Source organism: Salvelinus fontinalis, chromosome 16, assembly GCF_029448725.1.
Source record: "Salvelinus fontinalis isolate EN_2023a chromosome 16, ASM2944872v1, whole genome shotgun sequence".
NCBI lineage: Eukaryota > Metazoa > Chordata > Actinopteri > Salmoniformes > Salmonidae > Salvelinus > Salvelinus fontinalis.
In genome coordinates this window covers 41,792,814-41,818,637 of record NC_074680.1, presented here as the reverse complement: position 1 = coordinate 41,818,637, position 25,824 = coordinate 41,792,814, and the positions used below count along the sequence as shown (strand labels likewise).

At 43.6% G+C, this 25,824-nt stretch overlaps 1 protein-coding gene across 2 annotated transcripts in view; it reads right to left on the bottom strand.

Annotated features, from left to right (window-relative positions):
- The window catches only part of LOC129813200 (forkhead box protein N3-like), a 228,440-nt gene that overhangs the window by 95,276 nt on the left and 107,340 nt on the right, over positions 1-25,824 (bottom strand). For both annotated transcript variants that reach the window (XM_055865470.1, XM_055865469.1), the window contains exon 3: positions 18,181-18,317. In XM_055865470.1, coding sequence (XP_055721445.1) covers positions 18,181-18,317 — 137 coding nt within the window. The remainder of the gene's footprint in view (positions 1-18,180; positions 18,318-25,824) is intronic.

The following is a 25,824-nucleotide window of genomic DNA, read 5'->3' as shown; positions in this document are numbered from 1 at the left end:
GGCAAGTGCCCATGCTAAATGAAGAGGGATATTTGCCGTTCCAGATCAAAACAACGACTGTTCTGGACAAAGGACACCTTATCCAACATTCTGACGGAAGATCACCAAAAGTAAGAAACATTTTATGATGCTATTTCTAATATCTGTCGTGCATGTTGACTGGTCGTGGGCGCCCAAGTGTTTCTGGCTATTGTGGCTATGCTAATATCACGCTACATTTTGTTTGCGCTGTAAAACATTTAATAAATCGGAAATATTGCCTAGAATCACAAGATGCCTGTCTTTCAATTGCTGTACACTATGTATTTTTCAGAAATGTTTTATGATGAGTAATTAGGTATTTGACGTTGGTGTCTGTAAATATTATGGCTGCTTTCGGTGAAATTTCTGATTGTAGCTGAAATGTAAACTATGATTTATACCTGAAATATGCAAATGTTTCGAAAAAAACATATGCTATACAATAAATATGTTATCAGACTGTCATCTGATGAGGTTGTTTCTTGGTTAGTGGCTATTTTTATCTTTATTTGGCCGAATTTGTGATAGCTACTGATGGAGTCATAAACTGATGGAGTAAGAATATTGGTGTCTTTTGCTAACGTGGTTAGCTAATAGATTTACATATTGTGTCTTCCCTGTAAAACATTTTAAAAATCGGACATGTTGGCTTGATTCACAAGATGTGCACCTTTCATCTGGTGTCTTGGACTTGTTAATGTGTGAAAGTTAAATATTTAAAAAAAAAATCTTTTGAATTTCGCGCCCTGCACTTGAGCTGGATGTTGTCATAAGTGTACCGGTGTCGGGCTGCACCCCAAACAGGTTAAAGAGGGAAACCTGTATTTAATTTATGAACACCTTAAAGAGGGAAACCTGTATTGAAGTTACAATCGCCTTAGGAAGAGAAACCTGCATTGAAGTTACAATTGCCTTAGGGAGGGAAACCTGTATTTAAGTTACGAACGCCATAGGGAGGGAAACCTGTATTTAAGTTACAATTGCCTTAGGGAGGGAAACCTGTATTTAAGTTACGAACGCCATAGGGAGGGAAACCTGTATTTAAGTTATGAACGCCATAGGGAGGGAAACCTGTATTCAAGTTCCCGAACGCTTTAGGGAGGGAAACCTGTATTCAAGTTCCCGAACGCTTTAGGGAGGGAAACCTGTATTCAAGTTCCCGAACGCTTTAGGGAGGGAAACCTGCATTGAAGTTACAATCGCCTTAGGAAGAGAAACCTGTATTTAAGTTACGAACGCCTTAGGGAGGGAAACCTGTATTCAAGATCCCGAACGCTTTAGGGAGGGAAACCTGTATTCAAGATCCCGAACGCTTTAGGGAGGGAAACCTGTATTCAAGTTCCCGAACGCTTTAGGGAGGGAAACCTGCATTGAAGTTACAATCGCCTTAGAAAGAGAAACCTGTATTTAAGTTACGAACGCCATAGGGGGGGAAACCTGTATTCAAGTTCCCGAACGCTTTAGGAAGGGAAACCTGCATTCTGACAAGCAGTCAACACACAACAATTCTTGAAATCGCGGGGAAAACAGCAGTTTTAGAGTGCAAGCCTAGCTTTCCATTCCAACTTGATTTATTTCTCAACTCCTAAATATGCGGAAACTACACCATTTTAAACCCATATTTTTAGCAGCGTCATGACTAAGCAGGTTACCGCTCCGCAATTTGCCGTGAGGTCATAGTGCAAGACGTATAATAAGAACTGGAGACTGTGTCCAAAATGTCCGCCGGTTGTTTTCAAGGTAATCTTCTCACGTTCACATACGCCCATTCATGGACTGCCTATATCCGGATTGTGTCTGGTTTTTACGAACCAATATCACATGTCCACTAGCACTCAATGTGTACAAGGTGCAGCGTGAGCAGCGACGATGTCATCACATCATCCAAAAACATGGCAGATATCGGCTGTGATTGATGGAACAAAAACCTGCCTACATTTCACCTTTATTTAACTTTGCAAGTCAGTTATGAACAAATTCTTATTTTCAATAACGGCCTCGGAACAGTGGGTTAACTGCCTTGTTCAGGGGCAGAACAACAGAGTTGTACCATGTCAGCTCACGGATTCCATCTCGCAACCTTTCGGTTCCTAGTCCGACGCTCTAACCACTAGGCTACCTATTACTTGAATAATGTAAAGGATTTTTTTGTGCACAAAGTTGATGACTAAAGTGTCTTATTAGGAATGTCCAAATCTGACTTCTCTATGTGGCCGTGTAAAGAAATGGTCATTCTGGGCCGGGCGTCAGTTAAACTGCAGTACCGAAGCAAAACTGTAGGAGCAGTGGAAACAGTGGTTCTAGACCGGAACCATGGCCCCTTGGTGCATAGTGGAGAGGAGGGCTAAACGTAACATGGGTCAATTGTAGGGTAACTTGGGGTAAAATGCCACCATACCTCAAAAAATTGTCCGGAGTGACTTAAAAAATTGTTGCATTGTGACATATTACATTTTTATCTGAGAAAGACCAGTGGAAGTGTTGGGGGGGGGGGGGATTGTGGCATGATGTGGTTTCTGTGAGAAGTACAGGGAGGGGCGTGTTACACTGTATAGTAGGTTTAACCCAAGTTACCCTAGTAGACCTACATAATATTCACTGATTTTATTGAATTATTTTGGGACAAAAAATAAATCAATAGGATACTAACTAGTTAAATGTTAGCTAGCTAGCTAATATTAGGGTATATCTAGCAATGCAAATTACTTCTGAGATACAAATAATATTACTACACAGAGCTAGCTTGAACAATACACTTTAAAGTGGATAGGTGGGGCGCTAGCACCACCATCTCGACAACATCTGGTGAAATTGCAGAGCGCAAAATTAAATTCGTAATATTAAACATTTATGAAAATACAAGTGTCTTACATCGTTTAAAAGCTTAACTTCTTGTTAATCCAGCCACTTTGTCAGATTTCAAAAAGGCTTTAACGTGTTTGGGCTGCAAGCCCGATGTCGGTACACTTATGACAACATCCAGCTCAATTGTAGGGCGCGAAATTCAAAATCTATTATTTTTTTATATTTAACTTTCACACATTAACAAGTCCAATACAGCATTTGAAAGATAAACATTTTGTTAATCCAGCCAACGTGTCCGATTTTTAAAATGTTTTACAGCAAAAACACCACGTATATTTATGTTAGTTCACCACCAAATACAAAAGAGGACAGACATTTTTCACAGCACAGGTAGCATACACAAAGCCAACCTAACTAACCAAGATCCAACCAAACAAACCTAGAAACAACTTCCTCAGATGACAGTCCTATAACATGTTACACAATAAATCTATATTTTGTTCGAAAAATTTGCATATTTGAGCTATAAATCAGTTTTACATTGATGCTACCATCATAGCTACAGTCAGAAATAGCACGGGAGTAGCCAGAGTAAATACAGACACCAACGTCAACTACCTAATTACTCATCATAAAACATTTCAGAAAAATATATGGTGTATAGCAAAATGAAAGACAAGATCTTGTGAATAGAGCCAATATTTCCGATTTTTTAAGTGTTTTACAGCGAAAACACAATATATCGTTATATTAGCCAACTGCAATAGCTAACACACAACAGCATTGATTCCAAGTAATCGGTAGCGATTGCACAGCTCGACAGATATATCAAATAGCATCCCAAATTGGGTCCTTATCTTTGTTGATCTTCCATCAGAATGTTGTAAAGGGGTCCATTGTCCAGTACCGTCTTTGTTTGGATCCAGAACGAACTATTTTCCTCTTGAATTAGCAAGCACACTGGCCGTGCGGCGCTAACCTCTCCTTCTTGAAAAAATTCTTCCAACGCATCACGTCTAAAGTCACGAATAAATTTCAATAATATAATTAAATTATATTGAAAAAACATACTTTAGGATGATATTGTGACATGTATCAAGTAAAATCGAAGCCGGAGATCATATTCACCTATAACGATGGTTTTCCAGGAGGCAATTCCAGGTACAACTTCGCGCCTTCGAATCAAAAAATAATGGCGGTCCTCTCACTCCAAGATGGTGTATTCAATCCCTGAACGAGATATTCAAGTCATTTCTGCTCTCAGTTCCGCATGACACCCAAGGGAAGGCGTATGACGTGTTTCTATAGTCCCAAGTGACATGCCCTTTTATAGACAAGCTCTTGAAAAAAGACCTCACATTTGGAAATCTCACTTCCGGATAGGAAATGGTCTGCAGAAAGAGTTCTGGTTCACTTAGAGAAATAATTCAAACGGTTTAAGAAACTAGAGAGTGTTTTCTATCCAATAGTAATGATGATATGCATATTGTACGAGCAAGAATTGAGTAGGAGGCCGTTTGAAATGGCCACCTCTTTCCATGTTACTCAGTGCTGCCCCTTGCAGCCATAAGAAGTTAACACAGCTCAAACACAGACAGCTCAAACACAGACAGCTAAAACACGGACAGCTAAAACACAGACAGCTAAAACACAGACAGCTCAAACACAGACAGCTAAAACACAGACAGCTCAAACACGGACAGCTAAAACACAGACAGCTAAAACACAGACAGCTAAAACACGGACAGCTCAAACACGGACAGCTCAAACACGGACAGCTAAAACACAGCCAGCTCAAACACAGACAGCTAAAACACAGACAGCTAAAACACAGACAGCTCAAACACGGACAGCTCAAACACGGACAGCTAAAACACAGACAGCTCAAACACGGACAGCTCAAACACGGACAGCTAAAACACAGACAGCTAAAACACGGACAGCTCAAACACAGACAGCTCAAACACAGACAGCTCAAACACGGACAGCTCAAACACGGACAGCTAAAACACAGACAGCTAAAACACGGACAGCTCAAACACAGACAGCTCAAACACAGACAGCTCAAACACGGACAGCTAAAACACAGACATCTAAAACACGGACATCTAAAACACGGACAGCTAAAACACAGACAGCTCAAACACGGACATCTAAAACACAGACAGCTAAAACACAGACAGCTAAAACACGGACAGCTCAAACACGGACAGCTAAAACACGGACAGCTCAAACACGGACAGCTCAAACACAGACAGCTCAAACACAGACAGATAAAACACGGACAGCTAAAACACGGACAGCTAAAACACAGACAGCTAAAACACGGACAGCTAAAACACGGACAGCTAAAACACAGACAGCTAAAACACGAACAGCTAAAACACAGACAGCTCAAACACAGACAGCTCAAACACGGACAGCTCAAACACGGACAGCTCAAACACAGACAGCTCTTTTCACTCCTCCTTTTTCACTTTGTTCTCTTTGTCCTCCCTCGCTATATAAACTCTGCAGCATAAACAACATACACCAAGATAGCTAGTATATGTGGTCTGTAATAGGCAAACCAATATGTTCTTCATTTTTAGGTTTTCTGTTTTCTGTACACAGACAGAAATAAACCCTGGGTTGACCATAACTTAGGCTTCACCTTTAAGAATAAGTTTGGTTGTATGGTTGGTCAGATGTTAACAACTTCTTCTCAAATTGCACATCAGCTGTGGAACTGAACTGCAAACCCAGACTAACTCAGTATCCTGGCTAAAGATTGTAGCCTGGTTGGACTTTCTTCTGTCGGGCAACAACAACAACACAGAGCTGGGTTTAAAGGGATGAAGTGACTGAAGACAGTGTCGAACCAGAAGCTTCACACTAACATGGAAACAGCTGCTAGTGTTTTGATGGAAGTGACCCTACACCTGTTTTCTGTTCAGTAGACTTTGAAGCCCGTCTAAGACGTGGAGGTGTGTGTGTGTGTGTGTGTGTACATTTGTGCATCTCAGGATCCTGCCCTAAGTCTTCAGACACACTATTTAACAGAAGTGAAACTGGCATTGACACACTGAGTGTGTTGTTGTCAGTGATGGGAAGTTGTGGACACTGCTCTGGTGTTGAATCACTATTAGTGATGGGAAGTTGTGGACACTGCTCTGGTGATGAATCACTATTAGTGATGGGAAGTTGTGGACACTGCTTGGGTGATGAATCACTATTAGTGATGGGAAGTTGTGGACACTGCTCTGGTGATGAATCACTATTAGTGATGGGAAGTTGTGGACACTGCTCTGGTGTTGAATCACTATTAGTGATGGGAAGTTGTGGACACTGCTCTGGTATTGAATCTATTAGTGATGGGAAGTTGTGGACACTGCTCTGGTGATTAATCACTATTAGTGATGGAAAGTTGTGGACACTGCTCTGGTGTTGAATCACTATTAGTGATGGGAAGTTGTGGACACTGCTTGGGTGATGAATCACTATTAGTGATGGGAAGTTGTGGACACTGCTCTGGTGATGAATCACTATTAGTGATGGGAAGTTGTGGACACTGCTCTGGTGTTGAATCACTATTAGTGATGGGAAGTTGTGGACACTGCTCTGGTGATGAATCACTATTAGTGATGGGAAGTTGTGGACACTGCTCTGGTGTTGAATCACTATTAGTGATGGGAAGTTGTGGACACTGCTCTGGTGTTGAATCACTATTAGTGATGGGAAGTTGTGGACACTGCTCTGGTATTGAATCTATTAGTGATGGGAAGTTGTGGACACTGCTCTGGTGATGAATCACTATTAGTGATGGGAAGTTGTGGACACTGCTCTGGTGATGAATCACTATTAGTGATGGGAAGTTGTGGACACTGCTCTGGTGATGAATCACTATTAGTGATGGGAAGTTGTGGACAATGCTCTGGTATTGAATCTATTAGTGATGGGAAGTTGTGGACACTGCTCTGGTGATGAATCACTATTAGTGATAGGAAGTTGTGGACACTGCTCTGGTATTGAATCTATTAGTGATGGGAAGTTGTGGACACTGCTCTGGTGATGAATCACTATTAGTGATGGGAAGTTGTGGACACTGCTCTGGTGTTGAATCACTATTAGTGATGGGAAGTTGTGGACACTGCTCTGGTATTGAATCTATTAGTGATGGGAAGTTGTGGACACTGCTCTGGTGATGAATCACTATTAGTGATGGGAAGTTGTGGACACTGCTCTGGTGATGAATCACTATTAGTGATGGGAAGTTGTGGACACTGCTCTGGTGATGAATCACTATTAGTGATGGGAAGTTGTGGACACTACTCTGGTATTGAATCACTATTAGTGATGGGAAGTTGTGGACACTGCTCTGGTGATGAATCACTATTAGTGATGGGAAGTTGTGGACACTACTCTGGTGTTGAATCACTATTAGTGATGGGAAGTTGTGGACACTGCTCTGGTGTTGAATCACTATTAGTGATGGGAAGTTGTGGACACTGCTCTGGTGTTGAATCACTATTAGTGATGGGAAGTTGTGGACAATGCTCTGGTGTTGAATCACTATTAGTGATGGGAAGTTGTGGACACTGCTCTGCTGTTGAATCACTATTAGTGATGGGAAGTTGTGGACACTGCTCTGGTATTGAATCTATTAGTGATGGGAAGTTGTGGACACTGCTCTGGTGTTGAATCACTATTAGTGATGGGAAGTTGTGGACACTGCTCTGGTGTTGAATCACTATTAGTGATGGGAAGTTGTGGACACTGCTCTGGTGTTGAATCACTATTAGTGATGGGAAGTTGTGGACACTGCTCTGGTGTTTAATCACTATTTAGTGATGGGAAGTTGTGTACACTGCTCTGGTGTTGAATCACTATTAGTGGTGGGAAGTTGTGGACACTGCTCTGGTATTGAATCTATTAGTGATGGGAAGTTGTGGACACTGCTCTGGTGTTGAATCACTATTAGTGATGGGAAGTTGTGGACACTGCTCTGGTGTTGAATCACTATTAGTGATGGGAAGTTGTGGACACTGCTCTGGTGTTGAATCACTATTAGTGATGGGAGGTTGTGGACACTGCTCTGCTGTTGAATCACTATTAGTGATGGGAAGTTGTGGACACTGCTCTGGTGTTGAATCACTATTAGTGATGGGAAGTTGTGGACACTGCTCTGGTGTTGAATCACTATTAGTGATGGGAATTTGTGTACACTGCTCTGGTGTTGAATCACTATTAGTGATGGGAAGTTGTGGACACTGCTCTGCTGTTGAATCACTATTTAATGATGGGAAGTTGTGGACACTGCTCTGGTGTTGAATCACTATTAGTGATGGGAAGTTGTGGACACTGCTCTGGTGTTGAATCACTATTAGTGATGGGAAGTTGTGGACACTGCTCTGCTGTTGAATCACTATTAGTGATGGGAAGTTGTGGACACTGCTCTGGTGTTGAATCACTATTAGTGATGGGAAGTTGTGGACACTGCTCTGGTGTTGAATCACTATTAGTGATGGGAAGTTGTGGACACTGCTCTGGTATTGAATCACTATTAGTGATGGGAAGTTGTGGACACTGCTCTGGTGTTGAATCACTATTAGTGATGGGAAGTTGTGGACACTGCTCTGGTGTTGAATCACTATTAGTGATGGGAAGTTGTGGACACTGCTCTGGTATTGAATCACTATTAGTGATGGGAAGTTGTGGACACTGCTCTGGTGTTGAATCACTATTAGTGATGGGAAGTTGTGGACACTGCTCTGGTGTTGAATCACTATTAGTGATGGGAAGTTGTGGACACTGCTCTGGTGTTGAATCACTATTAGTGATGGGAAGTTGTGGACACTGCTCTGGTGTTGAATCACTATTAGGGATGGGAAGTTGTGGACACTGCTCTGGTGTTGAATCACTATTAGTGATGGGAAGTTGTGGACACTGCTCTGGTGTTGAATCACTATTAGTGATGGGAAGTTGTGGACACTGCTCTGGTGTGGAATCACTATTAGTGATGGGAAGTTGTGGACACTGCTCTGGTGTTGAATCACTATTAGTGATGGGAAGTTGTGGACACTGCTCTGGTGTTGAATCACTATTAGTGATGGGAAGTTGTGGACACTGCTCTGGTGTTGAATCACTATTAGTGATGGGAAGTTCAGCTCTTTTTATTGACTCTGATCTTTTGGAGTCGTTCAGTCAAAAGAAGGAATCTTTCGACTCATTTTCGTTCATTTGAATCATTACTGCCCAGAACATGCAGGAACACTTAGGGGCGAACGACGAACTGAAAACTTGAGTCATGATTCTACGAGCCTCTCGTTCACATGTCGTTCACCATAGGGGGCTTATTGGACCAGTCATTTGTTTGAATGACACTTGTAAAATGACACTCGAAAAAAACAAATTGTTCCCAAATGCCTCATCACTAGTTGTTACTAGTCAGTAAGTACTAGGTCTGGGATGAGGAGAGAGGGGTTTAATGGCGTAGAGCAGAGTGGAGCTAGAGAGTGCAGCATTAACATGTGTGTACACCGCGGGACGCCAGCGAGCACAGCATTCTTTGTTTGTATTTTTATGAAAAAGACATGGGCTTCTGGCACAAGCCTCTCCTTCCCTCTCTCTCTCCTCCCTTCCTCCCTTCCTTCCTCCCTCCCTTCCTCCCTCGGTTTCTGTCCTCCTCTCAAACTCTCTCTCTCTTCTCAAAACCTAGCTCTCTATAACGCTTTAATTTCCCCTCCTTTCCCCCCTCCCTGTAACGCTTTCCTTTCTTCCTCTGTCCCCCTCTCTCTCTCTCTCTCTCACTCTCTCTCACTCTCTCCCTCTCTCCATCTCTCTCTCTCTCTCATCTTTCTCTCACTCTGTCTCTCACTCTGTCTCTCTCTCTATGTCCCTCTCTCTCTCTCTGTCCCTCTCTCTCTCTCTCCATCTCTCTCTCTCTCTCTCACTCTGTCTCTCACTCTGTCTCTCTCTCTCTCTCTGTCTCTCTCTCTGTCCCTCTCTCTCTCACGTTCTCTCTCTCCCCGAGTCTCTCTCTGTCCCTCTAATCTCTTGCTACCTCCCCCTCTCTCTGTCCCTCTCTCCGTCCCTCTCTCTCTCTCTCTCTCTCTGTCTCTGTCTCTCACTCTGTCTCTCTCTCTCTCTCTGTCTCTCTCTCTCTCTCTGTCTCTCTCTCTCTCTCTGTCCCTCTCCCCCTCTCTCTCTGTCCCTCTAATCTCTTGCTACCTCCCCCTCTCTCTTTCTCTATCTCTCTGTGTCTCTCTCTGTCCCTCTACTATTTTGCTACCTCTCTCTCTCTTTATCTCTCTCTCTCTCTTTATATATATGTATATCTTTTATATATATCTCTCTCTATCTCCCTCTCTCTCCCTCATCCCTCTCTCCTTCTCTCCTAGCCTTTCTTTAAGCTTTTACTCTGTGTGACCAGCTGGGGTTCTACAACACACACCAAACACACACACACACACACACACACACACACACACACACACACACACACACACACACACACACACACACACACACACACACACACACACACACACACACACACACACGCACACACTACACACACACACACACAGAAACACACCACACACACGCACACACTACACACACACACAGAGAAACACACCACACGCACGCACGCACACACAAACCTCTACCAAATCAGATTGTGTTCCCATCTTGACTGTAATCGTTCCACTCCACTTTACTCCACTCGATGAAGGCAACAGGCCCTTTCACTTGATTCCAATAATCTCCTTTTCAATCCTTTTGCCAACCATTTTCCCTCGCTGCCCCACACCCTACGGGCACGAGCTAATCTAAGGGCCTGCTGGTGCCAGGGACTCCTGCAGCACCCCATTTCTCAAGTTTCATTTCTGATCCGGCAAACTACGAGGATGCCCCATTATTATTTCTTATAGACAATCAGAGAAAGGAATTTCAGAGAGAGAGAGAGAGAGAGAGAGAGGGGAATATGGAGGAGGGAGAGAGAGAGAGAGGGGAATATGGAGGAGGGAGAGAGAGAGAGACAGGGGAATATGGAGGAGGGAGAGAGAGAGAGAGACAGGGGAATATGGAGGAGGGAGAGAGAGAGAGACAGGGGAATATGAGGAGGGAGAGAGAGAGAGACAGGGGAATATGGAGGAGGGAGAGAGAGAGAAACAGGGGAATGTGGAGGAGGGAGAGAGAGAGACAGAGGAATATGTAGGAGGGAGAGAGAGAGAGACAGGGGAATGTGGAGGAGGGAGAGAGAGAGACAGGGGAATATGGCGGAGGGAGAGAGAGACAGACAGGGGAATATGGGGGAGAGAGAGAGACAGACAGGGGAATGTGGAGGAGGGAGAGAGAGACAGACATGAGAATATGAAGGAGGGAGAGAGAGAGAGACAGGGGAATGTGGAGGAGGGAGAGAGAGACAGACAGGGGAATATGAGGGAGGGAGAGAGAGAGAGAGAGACAGGGAAATATGGAGGAGGGAGAGAGAGAGAAACAGGGGAATATGTAGGAGGGAGAGAGAGATAGACAGGGGAATATGGAGGAGGGAGAGAGAGACAGACAGGGGAATATGGAGGAGGGAGAGAGAGACAGACAGGGGAATATGAGGAGGGAGAGAGAGAGAGACAGGGGAATATGGAGGAGGGAGAGAGAGAGGAAAAACTCCCTCTAGTGAAGTGCTTATTTAGATAGACAGTGAGTGTGTTTCTCTCCTCTCCTCTCCTCCCCTCTCCTCCCTCTCTCTCTCCATCTAAAATTAATCTCCTCCAGCGAGTGGCCCTCCACTTGTCATCTCCCATAATGCACGCTTCTATGGCTTCTCATGAACACGCACAAAAGCAGGTAGCTAACGACACACACACACACACAAGCGCAACCCCAGAATAGGCTCCAAGCCATCTGCTGTTGCCATGGTGAGCCCATGTGTTGCCTTGACGATGGCGTATTTCGCGTGCTAATGGCCCGTCCTTTTTGCCAGGTAACAAATCGCTGCGGTGATGCAACCGCACCTGTCTCTCCCTTGGTTATGCGTTGCCATAGAGGTGTCGCTGTTGCCGTAGCAACGGCGGCTCTAATCACCCGGGAAGGGCAAACGCTCAGCAGAGAACCTCAGCCAGACCAGCTGTTCAGTATGGAGCGGAGAGAGAGGGGGAGAGGGGGAGAGGGAGAGAGAGAGAGGAGAGAGAGAGAAGGAGAGAGAGAGAGGGAGATAGATAGAGAGAGAGAGAGAGAGAAGGAGAGAGAGAGAGCGAGAGAAAGCGAGAGAAATCTAGCCCTGTCTGTGCCCGCGTGAAGTGGCAGTACAGAGGGGCCTCTCGCTTTCTTTCTCGTTTCATCTCTCCCTCTCTGTTATTATTTTTCTCTCTTTCAGTCAATGCTGGCATGCTCTAAACCTGCTGTACTAACTGTCCTTGAAAACACACACACACTATAAACACAAGGAATTTAAAAACTGTTTTGTGCGTGTTTGTGTGAGCGTGCATGCTTGCGTGTGCATGTGTTTGTGTCAGCGTGTTTGTGTGCATGCATGTGCGTGCATCAGTGTGTGTGTGTGTTTGTGTCAGCATGTGTGTGTATGAGCGTGCATCAGTGTGTGTGTGTGTTTGTGTCAGCATGTGTGCGTATGAGCGTGCATCAGTGTGTGTGTGTGTTTGTGTCAGCATGTGTGTGTATGAGCGTGCATCAGTGTGTGTGTGTGTTTGTGTCAGCATGTGTGTGTATGAGCGTGCATCAGTGTGTGTGTGTGTTTGTGTCAGCATGTGTGTGTATGAGCGTGCAGAGTATAAGGCAGCTATAAAAAGCAGCATTCTGCTCCAAGCCCCAGTGGCCAAATAAACACTTTATTACAGCCTCTACCACAGAGACATACCATCTGGACAGGGAGGGAGGGAGGGAGGGAGGGAGGGAGGGAGGGAGGGAGGGAGAGTTGGAAGGGGGAGGGAAAGTTGGAAAGAAAAATGGAGGGAAAGAGATAGGGGAAAGGAGAGAGATAGAAACATCATGACATCATGACATCATGCAAGACTCAAATAAAGTGAAACTCAAACTATCTCTAGCTCCTTGTATTGCTCTCCTCTTCTTCCTCCTCCCCTCTCTCTCCTCCTCCTCCCCTATCTCCTCGTCCTCCTCCTCCCCCCTCTCCTCTTTCTCCCCTATCTCTCCTCTTCTTCCCCCTCCCCTCTCTCTCCTCTTCCTCCCTTATCTCTCCCTTTCTTCCTCCTCCTCCCCCCTCTCTCCTCTTCCTCCCCCTCTCTCCTTTTCCTCCCACTCTCTCCTCTTCCTCCTCCTCCCCTCTCTCCTCTTCTTCCCCCCTCTCTCCTCTTCCTCCTCCTCCTCTCTCTCTTCTTCCTCCCTTCTCTCTCCTCTTCTTCCTCCTCTCCTCTCTCTCATCTTCCTCCTCCTCCCCTCTCTCTTCTCTTCCTCCTCCTCCCCTCTCTCTCCTCTTCCGACCCCCTCTCTTCTCTTCCTCCTCCTCCCCTCTCTCCTCTTCTTCCCCCCTCTCTCCTCTTCCTCCTCTCCTCTCTCTCATCTTCCTTCTCCTCCCCTCTCTCTTCTCTTCCTCCTCCTCTCCTCTCTCTCCTCTTCCTCCCCCCTCTCTCCTCCTCCCCTCGCTCTCCTCTTCCTCCTCCTCCCCTCGCTCTCCTCTTCCTCCTCCTCTCGCTCTCCTCTTCCTCCTCCTCCCCTATCTCTCCTCTTCCTCCTCCTCCCCTCTCTCTCATCTTCCTCCTCCTCTCTCCTCTTCCTCCTCATCCTCCCCTCTCTCTCCCACTCTCTTTGTCTCCCTCTCTCTCTGTCTCTCTCTCCCTCTCTCTCTGTCTCTCTTTCTCTCTCTCTCGTGTGGCCTGGTGTGGCAGTGGTGTTAACCAGCCCACAGAAGGGTGTCATGTGAGGGGAAGGAGAGACCAGGCAGGGGGTCGACATGTGGGGGTGGATCACTAGTTACTCCTCTATTTGCATTTTACCTTTGATATGCCTGGGGTGAGGTCTTTATGTATCTGATGGAAATACATTTGTATGGTCATGCTTATTGGTCTGTAGGTTAATTTACATATTTTAGTGTAATTAAATTGCCACGTGTGTACATTATATTGGTTAAGTATCATATTTATCACATGCGTACAGATACAGAGCCTTTGAGCGAAAACATCTGTCAGACAGTGAGAGCTACTGCTACATCATCATAAACGATAACGGATGACTGCGTCGCTAACAGAAGGCAGACTTCATCATCAGTAACGGAAAGCAGGCGTCATCATCAGTAACAGAAAGCAGACTTCATCATCAGTAACGGAAAGCAGGCGTCATCATCAGTAACAGAAGGCAGACTTCATCATCAGTAACAGAAGGCAGACTTCATCATCAGTAACAGAAAGCAGACTTCATCATCAGTAACAGAAAGCAGACTTCATCATCAGTAACAGAAAGCAGACTTCATCAGCGGTAACAGAAGGCAGACTTCATCATCAGTAACAGAAAGCAGACTTCATCAGCGGTAACAGAAGGCAGACTTCATCATCAGTAACAGAAAGCAGGCTTCATCATCAGTAACAGAAGGCAGACTTCATCATCAGTAACAGAAAGCAGACTTCATCATCAGTAACAGAAGGCAGACTTCATCATCAGTAACAGAAGGCAGACTTCATCATCAGTAACGGAAGGCAGACTTCATCATCAGTAACGGAAGGCAGACTTCATCATCAGTAACAGAAAGCAGACTTCATCATCAGTAACAGAAGGCAGACTTCATCATCAGTAACGGAAGGCAGACTTCATCTTCAGTAACGGAAGGCAGACTTCATCATCAGTAACGGAAGGCAGGCTTCATCATCAGTAACGGAAGGCAGGCTTCATCATCAGTAACAGAAGGCAGACTTCATCATCAGTAACAGCAGGCAGACTTCATCATCAGTAACGGAAGGCAGATTTCATCATCAGTAACAGAAGGCAGACTTCATCATCAGTAACAGAAAGCAGACTTCATCATCAGTAACAGAAGGCAGACTTCAACATCAGTAACAGAAAGCAGGCTTCATCATCAGTAACAGAAAGCAGACTTCATCATCAGTAACAGAAGGCAGACTTCATCATCAGTAACAGAAGGCAGGCTTCATCATCAGTAACAGAAGACAGACTTCATCATCAGTAACAGAAAGCAGACTTCATCATCAGTAACAGAAGGCACACTTCATCATCAGTAACAGATGGCAGACTTCATCATCAGTAACAGAAGGCAGAATTCATCATCAGTAACAGAAGGTAGGCTTCATCATCAGTAACAGAAGGCAGACTTCATCATCAGTAACAGAAGGCAGACTTCATCATCAGTAACAGAAGGCAGACTTCATCATCAGTAACAGAAGGCAGACTTCATCATCAGTAACAGAAGACAGACTTCATCATCAGTAACAGAAGGCAGACTTCATCATCAGTAACAGAAGGCAGACTTCATCATCAGTAACAGAAGGCAGACTTCATCATCAGTAACAGAAGACAGACTTCATCATCAGTAACAGAAGGCAGACTTCATCATCAGTAACAGAAGGCAGACTTCATCATCAGTAACAGAAGACAGACTTCATCATCAGTAACAGAAGGCAGACTTCATCATCAGTAACAGAAGGCAGACTTCATCATCAGTAACAGAAGGCAGACTTCATCATCAGTAACAGAAGGCAGACTTCATCATCAGTAACAGAAGGCAGACTTCATCATCAGTAACAGAAGGCAGACTTCATCATCAGTAACAGAAGACAGACTTCATCATCAGTAACAGAAGGCAGACTTCATCATCAGTAACAGAAGGCAGACTTCATCATCAGTAACAGAAGACAGACTTCATCATCAGTAACAGAAGGCAGACTTCATCATCAGTAACAGAAGGCAGACTTCATCATCAGTAACAGAAGGCAGACTTCATCATCAGTAACAGAAGACAGACTTCATCATCAGTAACAGAAGGCAGACTTCATCATCAGTAACAGAAGGCAGACTTCATCATCAGTAACAGAAGGCAGACTTCATCATCAGTAACAGAAGGCAGACTTCATCATCAGTAACAGAAAGCAGACTTCATCATCAGTAACAGAAGGCAGACTTCATCATCAGTAACAGATGGCAGACTTCGTCATCAGTAACAGAAAGCAGACTTCATCAGCGCGTCACACACCACTTTGCAATGAGCTGGAGGCAGTATACATTTTGAAAACATATAGTAAATATTTATTTTTTTGAACATTTTGCTTCATAATAAGAGGCATGTTTTACATTGCTTCAAAGTAGCCTAGGCAAAACCAGACCATATCTGTGGAGACAATTATTTTAGGTCAACGTTCTTTCACAGTCCTGTAGCCAAAGGCATAATCCTAGTCATGTTAACAACCACCACCTGCCTTGTGTAGCCTACTGCCTTGTGTAGCCTACTGCCTTGTGTAGCCTACTGCCTTGTGTAGCCTACTGCCTTGTGTAGCTACTGCCTTGTGTAGCTACTGCCTTGTGTAGCATACTGCTTGAGTAGCTACTGCCTTGTGTAGCTACTGCCTTGTGTAGCCTACTGCCTTGTGTAGCCTACTGCCTTGTGTAGCCTACTGCCTTGTGTAGCCTACTGCCTTGTGTAGCCTACTGCCTTATGTAGCTAGTGCCTTGTGTAGCCTACTGCCTTGTGTAGCCTACTGCCTTGTGTAGCCTACAGCCTTGTGTAGCTACTGCCTTGTGTAGCCTACTGCCTTGTGTAGCTACTGCCTTGTGTAGCCTACTGCCTTGTGTAGCCTACTGCCTTGCGTAGCCTACTGCCTTGCGTAGCCTACTGCCTTGTGTAGCCTACTGCCTTGTGTAGTCTACTGCCTTGTGTAGCCTACTGCCTTGTGTAGCTACTGCCTTGTGTAGCCTGCTGCCTTGTGTAGCTACTGCCTTGTGTAGCCATATCTGTGGAGACAATTATTTTAGGTCAACGTTCTTTCACAGTCCTGTAGCCAAAGGCATAATCCTAGTCATGTTAACAACCACCACCTGCCTTGTGTAGCCTACTGCCTTGTGTAGCCTACTGCCTTGTGTAGCTACTGCCTTGTGTAGCTACTGCCTTGTGTAGCTACTGCCTTGTGTAGCCTACTGCCTTGTGTAGCCTACTGCCTTGTTCAGCCTACTGCCTTGCGTAGCCTACTGCCTTGTGTAGCCTACTGCCTTGTGTAGCCTACTGCCTTGTTCAGCCTACTGCCTTGTGTAGCCTACTGCCTTGTGTAGCCTACTGCCTTGTGTAGCCTACTGCCTTGTTCAGCCTACTGCCTTGTGTAGCCTACTGCCTTGTGTAGCCTACTGCCTTGTGTAGCCTACTGCCTTGTTCAGCCTACTGCCTTGTGTAGCCTACTGCCTTGTGTAGCCTACTGCCTTGTGTAGCCTACTGCCTTGTTCAGCCTACTGCCTTGTGTAGCCTACTGCCTTGTGTAGCCTACTGCCTTGTTCAGCCTACTGCCTTGTTCAGCCTACTGCCTTGTGTAGCCTACTGCCTTGTGTAGCCTACTGCCTTGTGTAGACTACTGCCTTGTGTAGCCTATTGCCTTGTGTAGCCTACTACCCTGTGTAGCCTACTGCCTTGTGTAGCCTACTGCCTTGTGTAGCCTACTGCCTTGTTCAGCCTACTGCCTTGTGTAGCCTACTGCCTTGTGTAGCCTACTGCCTTGTGTAGCCTACTGCCTTGTTCAGCCTACTGCCTTATTAACGCAGCGATGGGGACAATGTGAATAAATAATAGTGTATCAACATTATAAAGCTAAACGTTCTGACGTGTTGCATCAGATTCATAGCTTTTTAACATGTTTTTACGTATCTTATGTCTACTGGTTGTATGAAGATGGGCTCTATCGTCCCACAACTGTCCCAGAGTCTGATTGGGTTATTTCTTTCTCGACAAGCTGACCAATAGGATAGGTCAACGTTTCTGCTATGGGGGACAGTAGACTGACATGGGCTAGTGATACTGCTGTTTGTTACTCGTCTTGTTGGCTGAGGAAAAATACATGTGGACAGTAACATCTTCATAGTGTGCATCAGAGTAGGACAGCACATCACTGCATCTTCGCCTTGCATGTTCTGTTAATATGAATTACCATGATCGAAATGGGATTTCTGTCATTCTGAGCATTGTGGGTAGACGCCCTAATCAGGTAACCTACCACATGCTGGTCAAATGTCAGGTTCCACAGTTTCCTAACTGAAACCCTGGTGTGTGTGTGAGTACGCACGTGTGTGTGTGTGTGTGTGTGTGTGTGTGTGTGTGTGTGTGTGTGTGTGTGTGTGTGTGTGTGTGTGTGTGTGTGTGTGTGTGTGTGTGTGTGTGTGTGTTTGCGAGCGTGCATAAGTGTGTGTGTCTCTTACCTCTGATATGCCTGAGGAGAGGTGGGTGGCGTTGAGAAGACCTGGGTGTGAGGATGGTAAGGTGTCTTTTTCAAAGCCTGAATCAAATTCTGCCTGTACTCAGGATCTATACACCATAAGGACCCCTTCCCAATGCTCTGGAGAGAGAGAGAGAGAGAGAGAGAGAGTAGAGAGTAGAGAGTAGAGAGTAGAGAGTAGAGAGTAGAGAGAGAGAGAGAGAGAGAGAGAGAGAGAGAGAGAGAGAGAGAGAGAGAGCGAGAGAGCGAGAGAGCGAGAGAGAGAGCGAGAGAGAGAGCGAGAGAGAGAGCGAGAGAGAGAGCGAGAGAGAGAGCGAGAGAGAGAGCGAGAGAGAGAGAGCGAGAGAGAGAGAGCGAGAGAGAGAGAGAGAGAGAGAGAGAGAGAGAGAGAGAGAGAGAGTCAACAGCTGCTTTTACAGATTCACAATAACAAGACTAGCCATTGGCTATTGTGAGGTCAGTAAATGTGTTTACTTGCATATTATTGAATAGTAGAAGAGAACACAGAGAGACAGTCCGACAGACACTTAACGGAGACCGCACACCCTTTCTTTCCCTCCCTATACAGAAAACGCATGCACTATAATATATGTAAATACATTTGGGGGAAATCAAAATATATTTACATATTTATGAAATATATAACTTGAGCACAACATTGAATATTTATGTAAATATATTTCAAAATATATGTTAATTACATATATTTTTGCACCACATGTATCATGCTGAATTGTAATCTTGAGTCTATTGACCTCTTGGTATTGGGTTCCCAAAGTGGGGTTTGCATGCAAAATGAGGCTGCTATCAAGGAAGCCTGCCTCTTATGAAACAAATAAGATTAGCTTGTTATTTTAAAAAAATACCTATGAACCTAGAACCTATTTCTCCTGAACTGTCAATCACAATTTGAAATGTTCCCGCGCCTCGCACCCCAGCCCACCTCCAACTGACGCAGCAGCCCCTTGAAATGTTGAATGTTGTTCAGATGAAGATCAGCTCTCACATCTTCCTAATGGATAATGGCATATATATATATTTTTATTTTATAATCATAACATTGATTTAAAATATGTTTTTAAATCAGGTGGGTGACAGAGGAAGAAGATATTTTCTTCAACTGCCTGCAAGCAAGTGTTTTCACCGGGCTAACCAACACAGCTAGTTAACTAGCTAGCTTCTTTAGCTTGCCACTGCAACATGCAATGTGACTGACCATGGTAAGAATTGCTTTGGATTTTAAAGCTCTGAGTTAATATGACATGTATAGTGCCTTCGGGAAAGTATTCAGACCCCTTCACGTGTTCCACATTTAGTTACGTTACAGCCTTATTCTAAAATCGATTAAATGAAGAAAAACAATCTTCATCAATCTACAGATAATAACCCATAATGACAAAGTGAAAACAGGTTTTTAGAAATGTTTAGCATATTTATTACAAATAAAAAACATAAATACCGTATTTACATAAGTATTCAGACCCTTTACTCAGTACTTTGTTGAAGCACCTTTGGCAGCAATTACAACCTTGAGTCTTCTTGGGTATGACGCTACAAGCTTGGCACATCTGTATTCGGGGATTTTCTCCCATTCTTCTATGCAGATCGTTTCAAGCTCTGTCAGGTTGGATGGGGAGCGTCGCTGCACAGCTATTTTCAGGTCTCTCCAGAGATGTTCGATCATGTTCAAGTCCAGGCTCTGGCTGGGCCACTCCAAGAACATTCAGACACTTGTCCCGAAGGTGAACCGTCGTCCCAGTCTGAGGTCCTGGGCGCTCTGGAACAGGTTTTCATCAAGGATCTCTGTGTACTTTTCTGTTTATCTTTCCCTTGATCATGACTAGTCTCCCAGTCCCTGCCACTGAAAAACATGCACACAGCATGATGCTGCCACCAACATGCTTCACCGTATGAATTTTATTGCCCAGGTGATGAGCGGTGCCTGGTTTCCTCCAGACATGATTTCAATCTGATTTACTGTGAAAGAGCTAAAGGATAATGTTTTTTTTTTTAAATGTTGTTTTTTGTTTAAAATCTATAAAAACATGCCAAAATGCTAACGAAATTAGCCCTGGAGCATTATATAGTGCTATAAAAGAGCACAAAAAGAAGTTTGGAGATGTGTATTACATATTTGAATAATTTAATGTTAGAATTAAACAATCAAGGCCTTTAAACACTTGTTGAGATTGTCCCGTTTTTTCAAGTATCCCTGGGCTCTAAATCCGCAACATTTTCTCTCAACCTAAAGATAATGAGATTATCCAAAGAAAAAATCTCTCTGCCCCATGGGAGGCTTGTTCGAAACCTTGCGGAATGGTCCAATATATACAGTTGAAGTCTGAAGTTTACATACACCTTAGCCAAATACATTTAAACTCAGTTTTTCACAAATTCTGACATTTAATTTAATCCTAGTAAAAATTCCCTCTTTTAGGTCAGTTAGGATCACCACTTTATTTTAAGAATGTGAAATGTCAGAATAATAGTAGAGAGAACGATTGATCTCAGCTTTTATTTCTTTCATCACATTCCCAGTGGGTCAGAAGTTTACATACACTCAATTAGTATTTGGTACTTGCCAAAACTATAGTTTGTTATTAAGTGCATCGACGAAGTCGTCTCGACAGTGACCGTACGTCCATATCCCAATCAGAAGCCACGGATTACAGGGAACATCCGCACTGAGCTAAAGGCTGCCACTTTCAAAGAGCGTGACACTAAGGAGACGCTTCTAAGAAATCCCGCTACAACCTCTGACGAACCATCAAACAGGCAAAGTGGCAATACAAGACAAAGATCGAATCCTACTATACCGGCTTTGACACTCGTCGGATGTGACAGGACTTGCAAACTATCACAGATTACAAAAGCTGCCCAGTGACACAAGCCTGCCAAGCAAGCTAAATGCCTTCTATGCCCACGTCGAGGCAAGCGACACTGAACCATGTCTGAGAGCACCAGCTGTTCCGGATGACAGTATGATCACGCTCTCGATAGCCAATGTGAGTAAGACCTTTAACAAGATATTTGTGGAGTGGTTGAAAAAAAAGTTTTAATGACTCCAACCTAAGTGTATGTAAACTTCTGACTTCAACTGTAGCTCTAAACTGACTAAATAGAGTTTTAAAAAACAAGCAGTGATGCAGCCAGTCAAAATGCTCTCAATGGTGGCAGCTGTAGAACTTTTTGAGGAGTTGAGAGCCCATGCCAAATCTTTTTAGCTTCCTGAGGGATAATAGGCGTTGTCTTGCCCTCTTCACGACTGTGCTGATGTATGTGGACCACGATAGTTCCTTAGTGATGTGGACACAGAGGAACTTGAAGCTCTCAACCTATAACAGCCTTGTCGATGCGGATGGGGACGAGCACGGCCCTCTGTTTCCTCTAGTCCACGATCAGCTCCTTTTGTCTTGCTGACGACGCTGAAGTGTTTTACGGTCCCTATACGATATTGTCAGCAGTTTGCTACAGGGAGATTCATTATAACAGTGGTGTGTGGTATGGTGTCCTGTCAGAAAAGGATCTGTGTTCTAGTTGGTTCAATAGGCATGATCTTAGGTTCAGTGATATCTGACGGCCGCCGGGACCACAGTGACACAGCCCTGTGTGTGTCTGTGTCTGTGTGTGTGTGTCTGTGTCTGTGTGTGTTTGAGTGTCTGTGTGTGTGTGTGTGTGCGCACGCGTGTGTGTCTGTGTGTGTGTGAGCGTGTGTGTGTGTTTGAGCGTGTATGTGTGTGTGTGTGTGCTTGTTGCCTGCGTGCGTGCGTGCGAGAGAGAGAAATTGAAAAAAGATAGATTGTGATAGAAAACGAGTGTGAGGTGAGTGTGAGCGCCTTGACCCTGTCAACTGGAGCGTCCAGTCTGCACAGAGGAACTGTTGCGATATCAGGTGCTGAACACAGAGATCTACCCTATTGATGTGTTAGAGAGGCTAACAGGCAGAGCTAGGTGGCTAACTGCTAATATATCCTCCGCTCTCTAGGCTCCAGGGCTACAGAGTGGTGCCGTACTCTGGCTGACTCTGTAAAAATAAGACATTTCACTGCTCCTAGCCAGTGTATCTTCCATTTGAAAGGTAAAGGATTTGTACCACCGCTAGCTAGGTAAACACTAGGATTGTACCACCGCTAGCTAAGTAAACACTAGGATTGTACCACCGCTAGCTAGGTAAACACTAGGATTGTACCACCGCTAGCTAGGTAAACACTAGGATTGTACCACCGCTAGCTAAGTAAACACTAGGATTGTACCACCGCTAGCTAGGTAAACACTAGGATTGTACCACCACTAGCTAGGTAAACACTAGGATTCTCCCACCGCTAGCTAGGTAAACACTAGGATTGTACCACCACTAGCTAGGTAAACACTAGGATTGTACCACCACTAGCTAGGTAAACACTAGGATTCTCCCACCGCTAGCTAGGTAAACACTAGGATTGTACCACCGCTAGCTAGGTAAACACTAGGATTATGTTTGATATGATGTTCATTCCCTGGCCACAGCTGGATTCACTGAGTGGACAAAACATTAAGTACCCCTGCTCTTTCCATGACATAGATAGACTGACGAGGTGAATCCAGATGAAAGCTATGATCCCTTATTGTAACTTGTTAAATTCACTTCAATCAGTGTAGATGAAGGGGAGGAGACAGGTTAGAGAATGATTTTTATGCCTTGAGACAATTGAGATGTGGATTGTGTATGTGTATCATTCAGAGGGTGAATGGGCAAGACAAAATATGTAAGTGCCTTTGAACAGGGTATGGTAGTAGGTACCAGGTGCACCGGTTTGAGTTAAGAACTGCAACGCTGCTGGGTTTTTCACGCTCAAAGGTTTCCTGTGTCTCTCTTTCTCCTCTCTCTCTCTCTCTCTCTCTCTCCCCCTCCCTCTCTCCTTACCTCTCTCTCTCTCTCTCTCTGTCTCTCTCTCTCTCACTGAAATTCAAATGGCTTTATTGGCATGGAAAGTGTTACCACATACATCGCTAAAGCAAACATATAGACACATATCAAACATATAGACACATATCAAACATATAGACACATATCAAACATATAGAAACATATCAAACATATAGACACATATCAAACATATTAAACATATATACACATATCAAACATATAGACACATATCAAACATATAGACACATATCAAACATATAGACACATATCAAACATATAGACACATATCAAACATATAGACACATATCAAACATATAGACACATATCAAACATATAGACACATATCAAACATATTAAACATATAGACACATATCAAACATATAGACACATATCAAACATATAGACACATATCAAACATATTAAACATATAGACACATATCAAACATATAGACACATATCAAACATATAGACACATATCAAACATATAGACAAATATCAAACATATAGACACATATCAAACATATAGACACATATCAAACATATTAAACATATAGACACATATCAAACATATAGACACATATCAAACATATAGACATATATCAAACATATTAAACATATAGACACATATCAAACATATAGACACATATCAAACATATAGACACATATCAAACATATAGACACATATCAAACATATAGACACATATCAAACATATAGACACATATCAAACATATAGACACATATCAAACATATAGACACATATCAAACATATAGACACATATCAAACATATAGACACATATCAAACATATAGACACATATTAAACATATAGACATACAGACCCTTCAGAAAGTATTCACACTCCTTGACATTTTCCACATTTTCTTTGAACTGCCTGAATACAATAATGTGTTATATTGAGATGTTTGGTCACTGACCTACACACAATACCTCATAATGTCTAAGTGGAAGTATGTTGAAAAGGCTAAAATGTCTTGAGTCAATAAGTATTCAAGCCTAAATAAATTTGCTTAACAAGTCACATAATAAGTTGACTCAACACTCACTCTGTGTGCAATAATAGTGTTTAACATGATATTTGAATGACTACCTCATCTTTGTTCCTCACAAACAATTATCTGTAAGGTCCCTCGGTCGAGATTTTCCAATGCCGCACAAATGCCTATTGGTAGATGGGAGAGAAAAATAAGCAGACATTGAATATCCCTTTGAGCATGGTGAAGTTAGTAATTACACTTTGAATGGTGTATCAATACACCCAGTCACTACAAAGATACAGGTGTCCTACCTAACTGAGTTACCGGAGAGGAAGGAAACCACTCAGGGATTTCACCCTAAGGCAAATGGTGACTTTAAAACAGTTAGAGAGTTTAATGGCTGTGATAGGCCAAAACTGAGGATGGATCAACAACATAATAGTTACTCCACAATACTAACCTAAATGACAGAGTGAAAAGGAGGAAGTACAGAATAAACATATTACAAATCATGTAGCAAAGCAATTAACTTTTTGTCCTGAATACAAAGTGTTATATTTGGGGCAAATCCAATACAACACATTACGGAGTACCACTCTCCATATTTTCAAGCATAGTGGTGGCTGCATCATGTTATGGGTATGCTGTAATCGATAAGTACTGGGGAGTTTTTCAGGAAAAAAAAAAAGATACGGAATGAAGCTAAGCACAGGCAAAATCCTAGATGAAAACCTGGTTCAGTCTGCTTTCCACCAGACACTGGGAGATGAATACACCTTTCAGCAGAACAATAACCTAAAACACAAGGCCAAATCTACACTGGAGTTGCTTACCAAGAAGACAGCGAATGTTCCTGAGTGGCCAAAGACCCATATACTACCTACCACTGCGACCTGTATGCTCTCGTTGGCTGACCCTCACTACATATCCGTCGCCAAACCCACTGGCTCCAGGTCATCTATAAGTCTTTGCTAGGTAAAGCCCCACCTTATCTAAGCTCACTGGTCACCATAGCAATACCCACCCGTAGCACACGCTCCAGCAGGTATATTGCACTGGTCATCCCCAAAGCCCACACTTTCTTTGGCCGCCTTTCCTTCCAGTTCTCTGCTGCCAATAACTGGAAAGAATTGCAAAAATCTCTAAAGCTGGAGTCTTATATCGCCCTCTCTAACTTTAAGCATCAGCAGCTGAGCACTGTACCTGTACACAGCCAATCTGTAAATAGCACACTCAACTACCTCTTCCCCATATTATTACTTACCCTCTTGCTCTTTTGCACCCCAGTATCTCTACTTGCACATCATCATCTGCACATCTATCACTCCAGTATTAATGCAAAATTGTAATTATTTCGCCTCTAGGGCCTATTTATTGCCTACCTTCCTACTCTTCTACATTTGCACAAACTGTACATAGATTTTTCTATTTTCCTTTTCTTTTGTGTTATTGACTGTACGTTTGTTTATGTGTAACTCTGTGTTGTTGTTTTTGTCGCACTGCTTTGCTTTATCTTGGACAGGTCGCAGTTGTAAATGAGAACTTGTTCTCAACTGGCCGACCTGGTTAAATAAAGGTGAACAAATTAAAATAGAAATAAGGGCAACCATGGCATCAGTGACAGTGAGGGAGAAGCGTCCGTCCATGTATATGAGTAAGATAGTCTAGCTAGCCACATTTTTGATTTTACATGTTTCTAATTTTGTCAGAAGTTGTTTTCATTTGA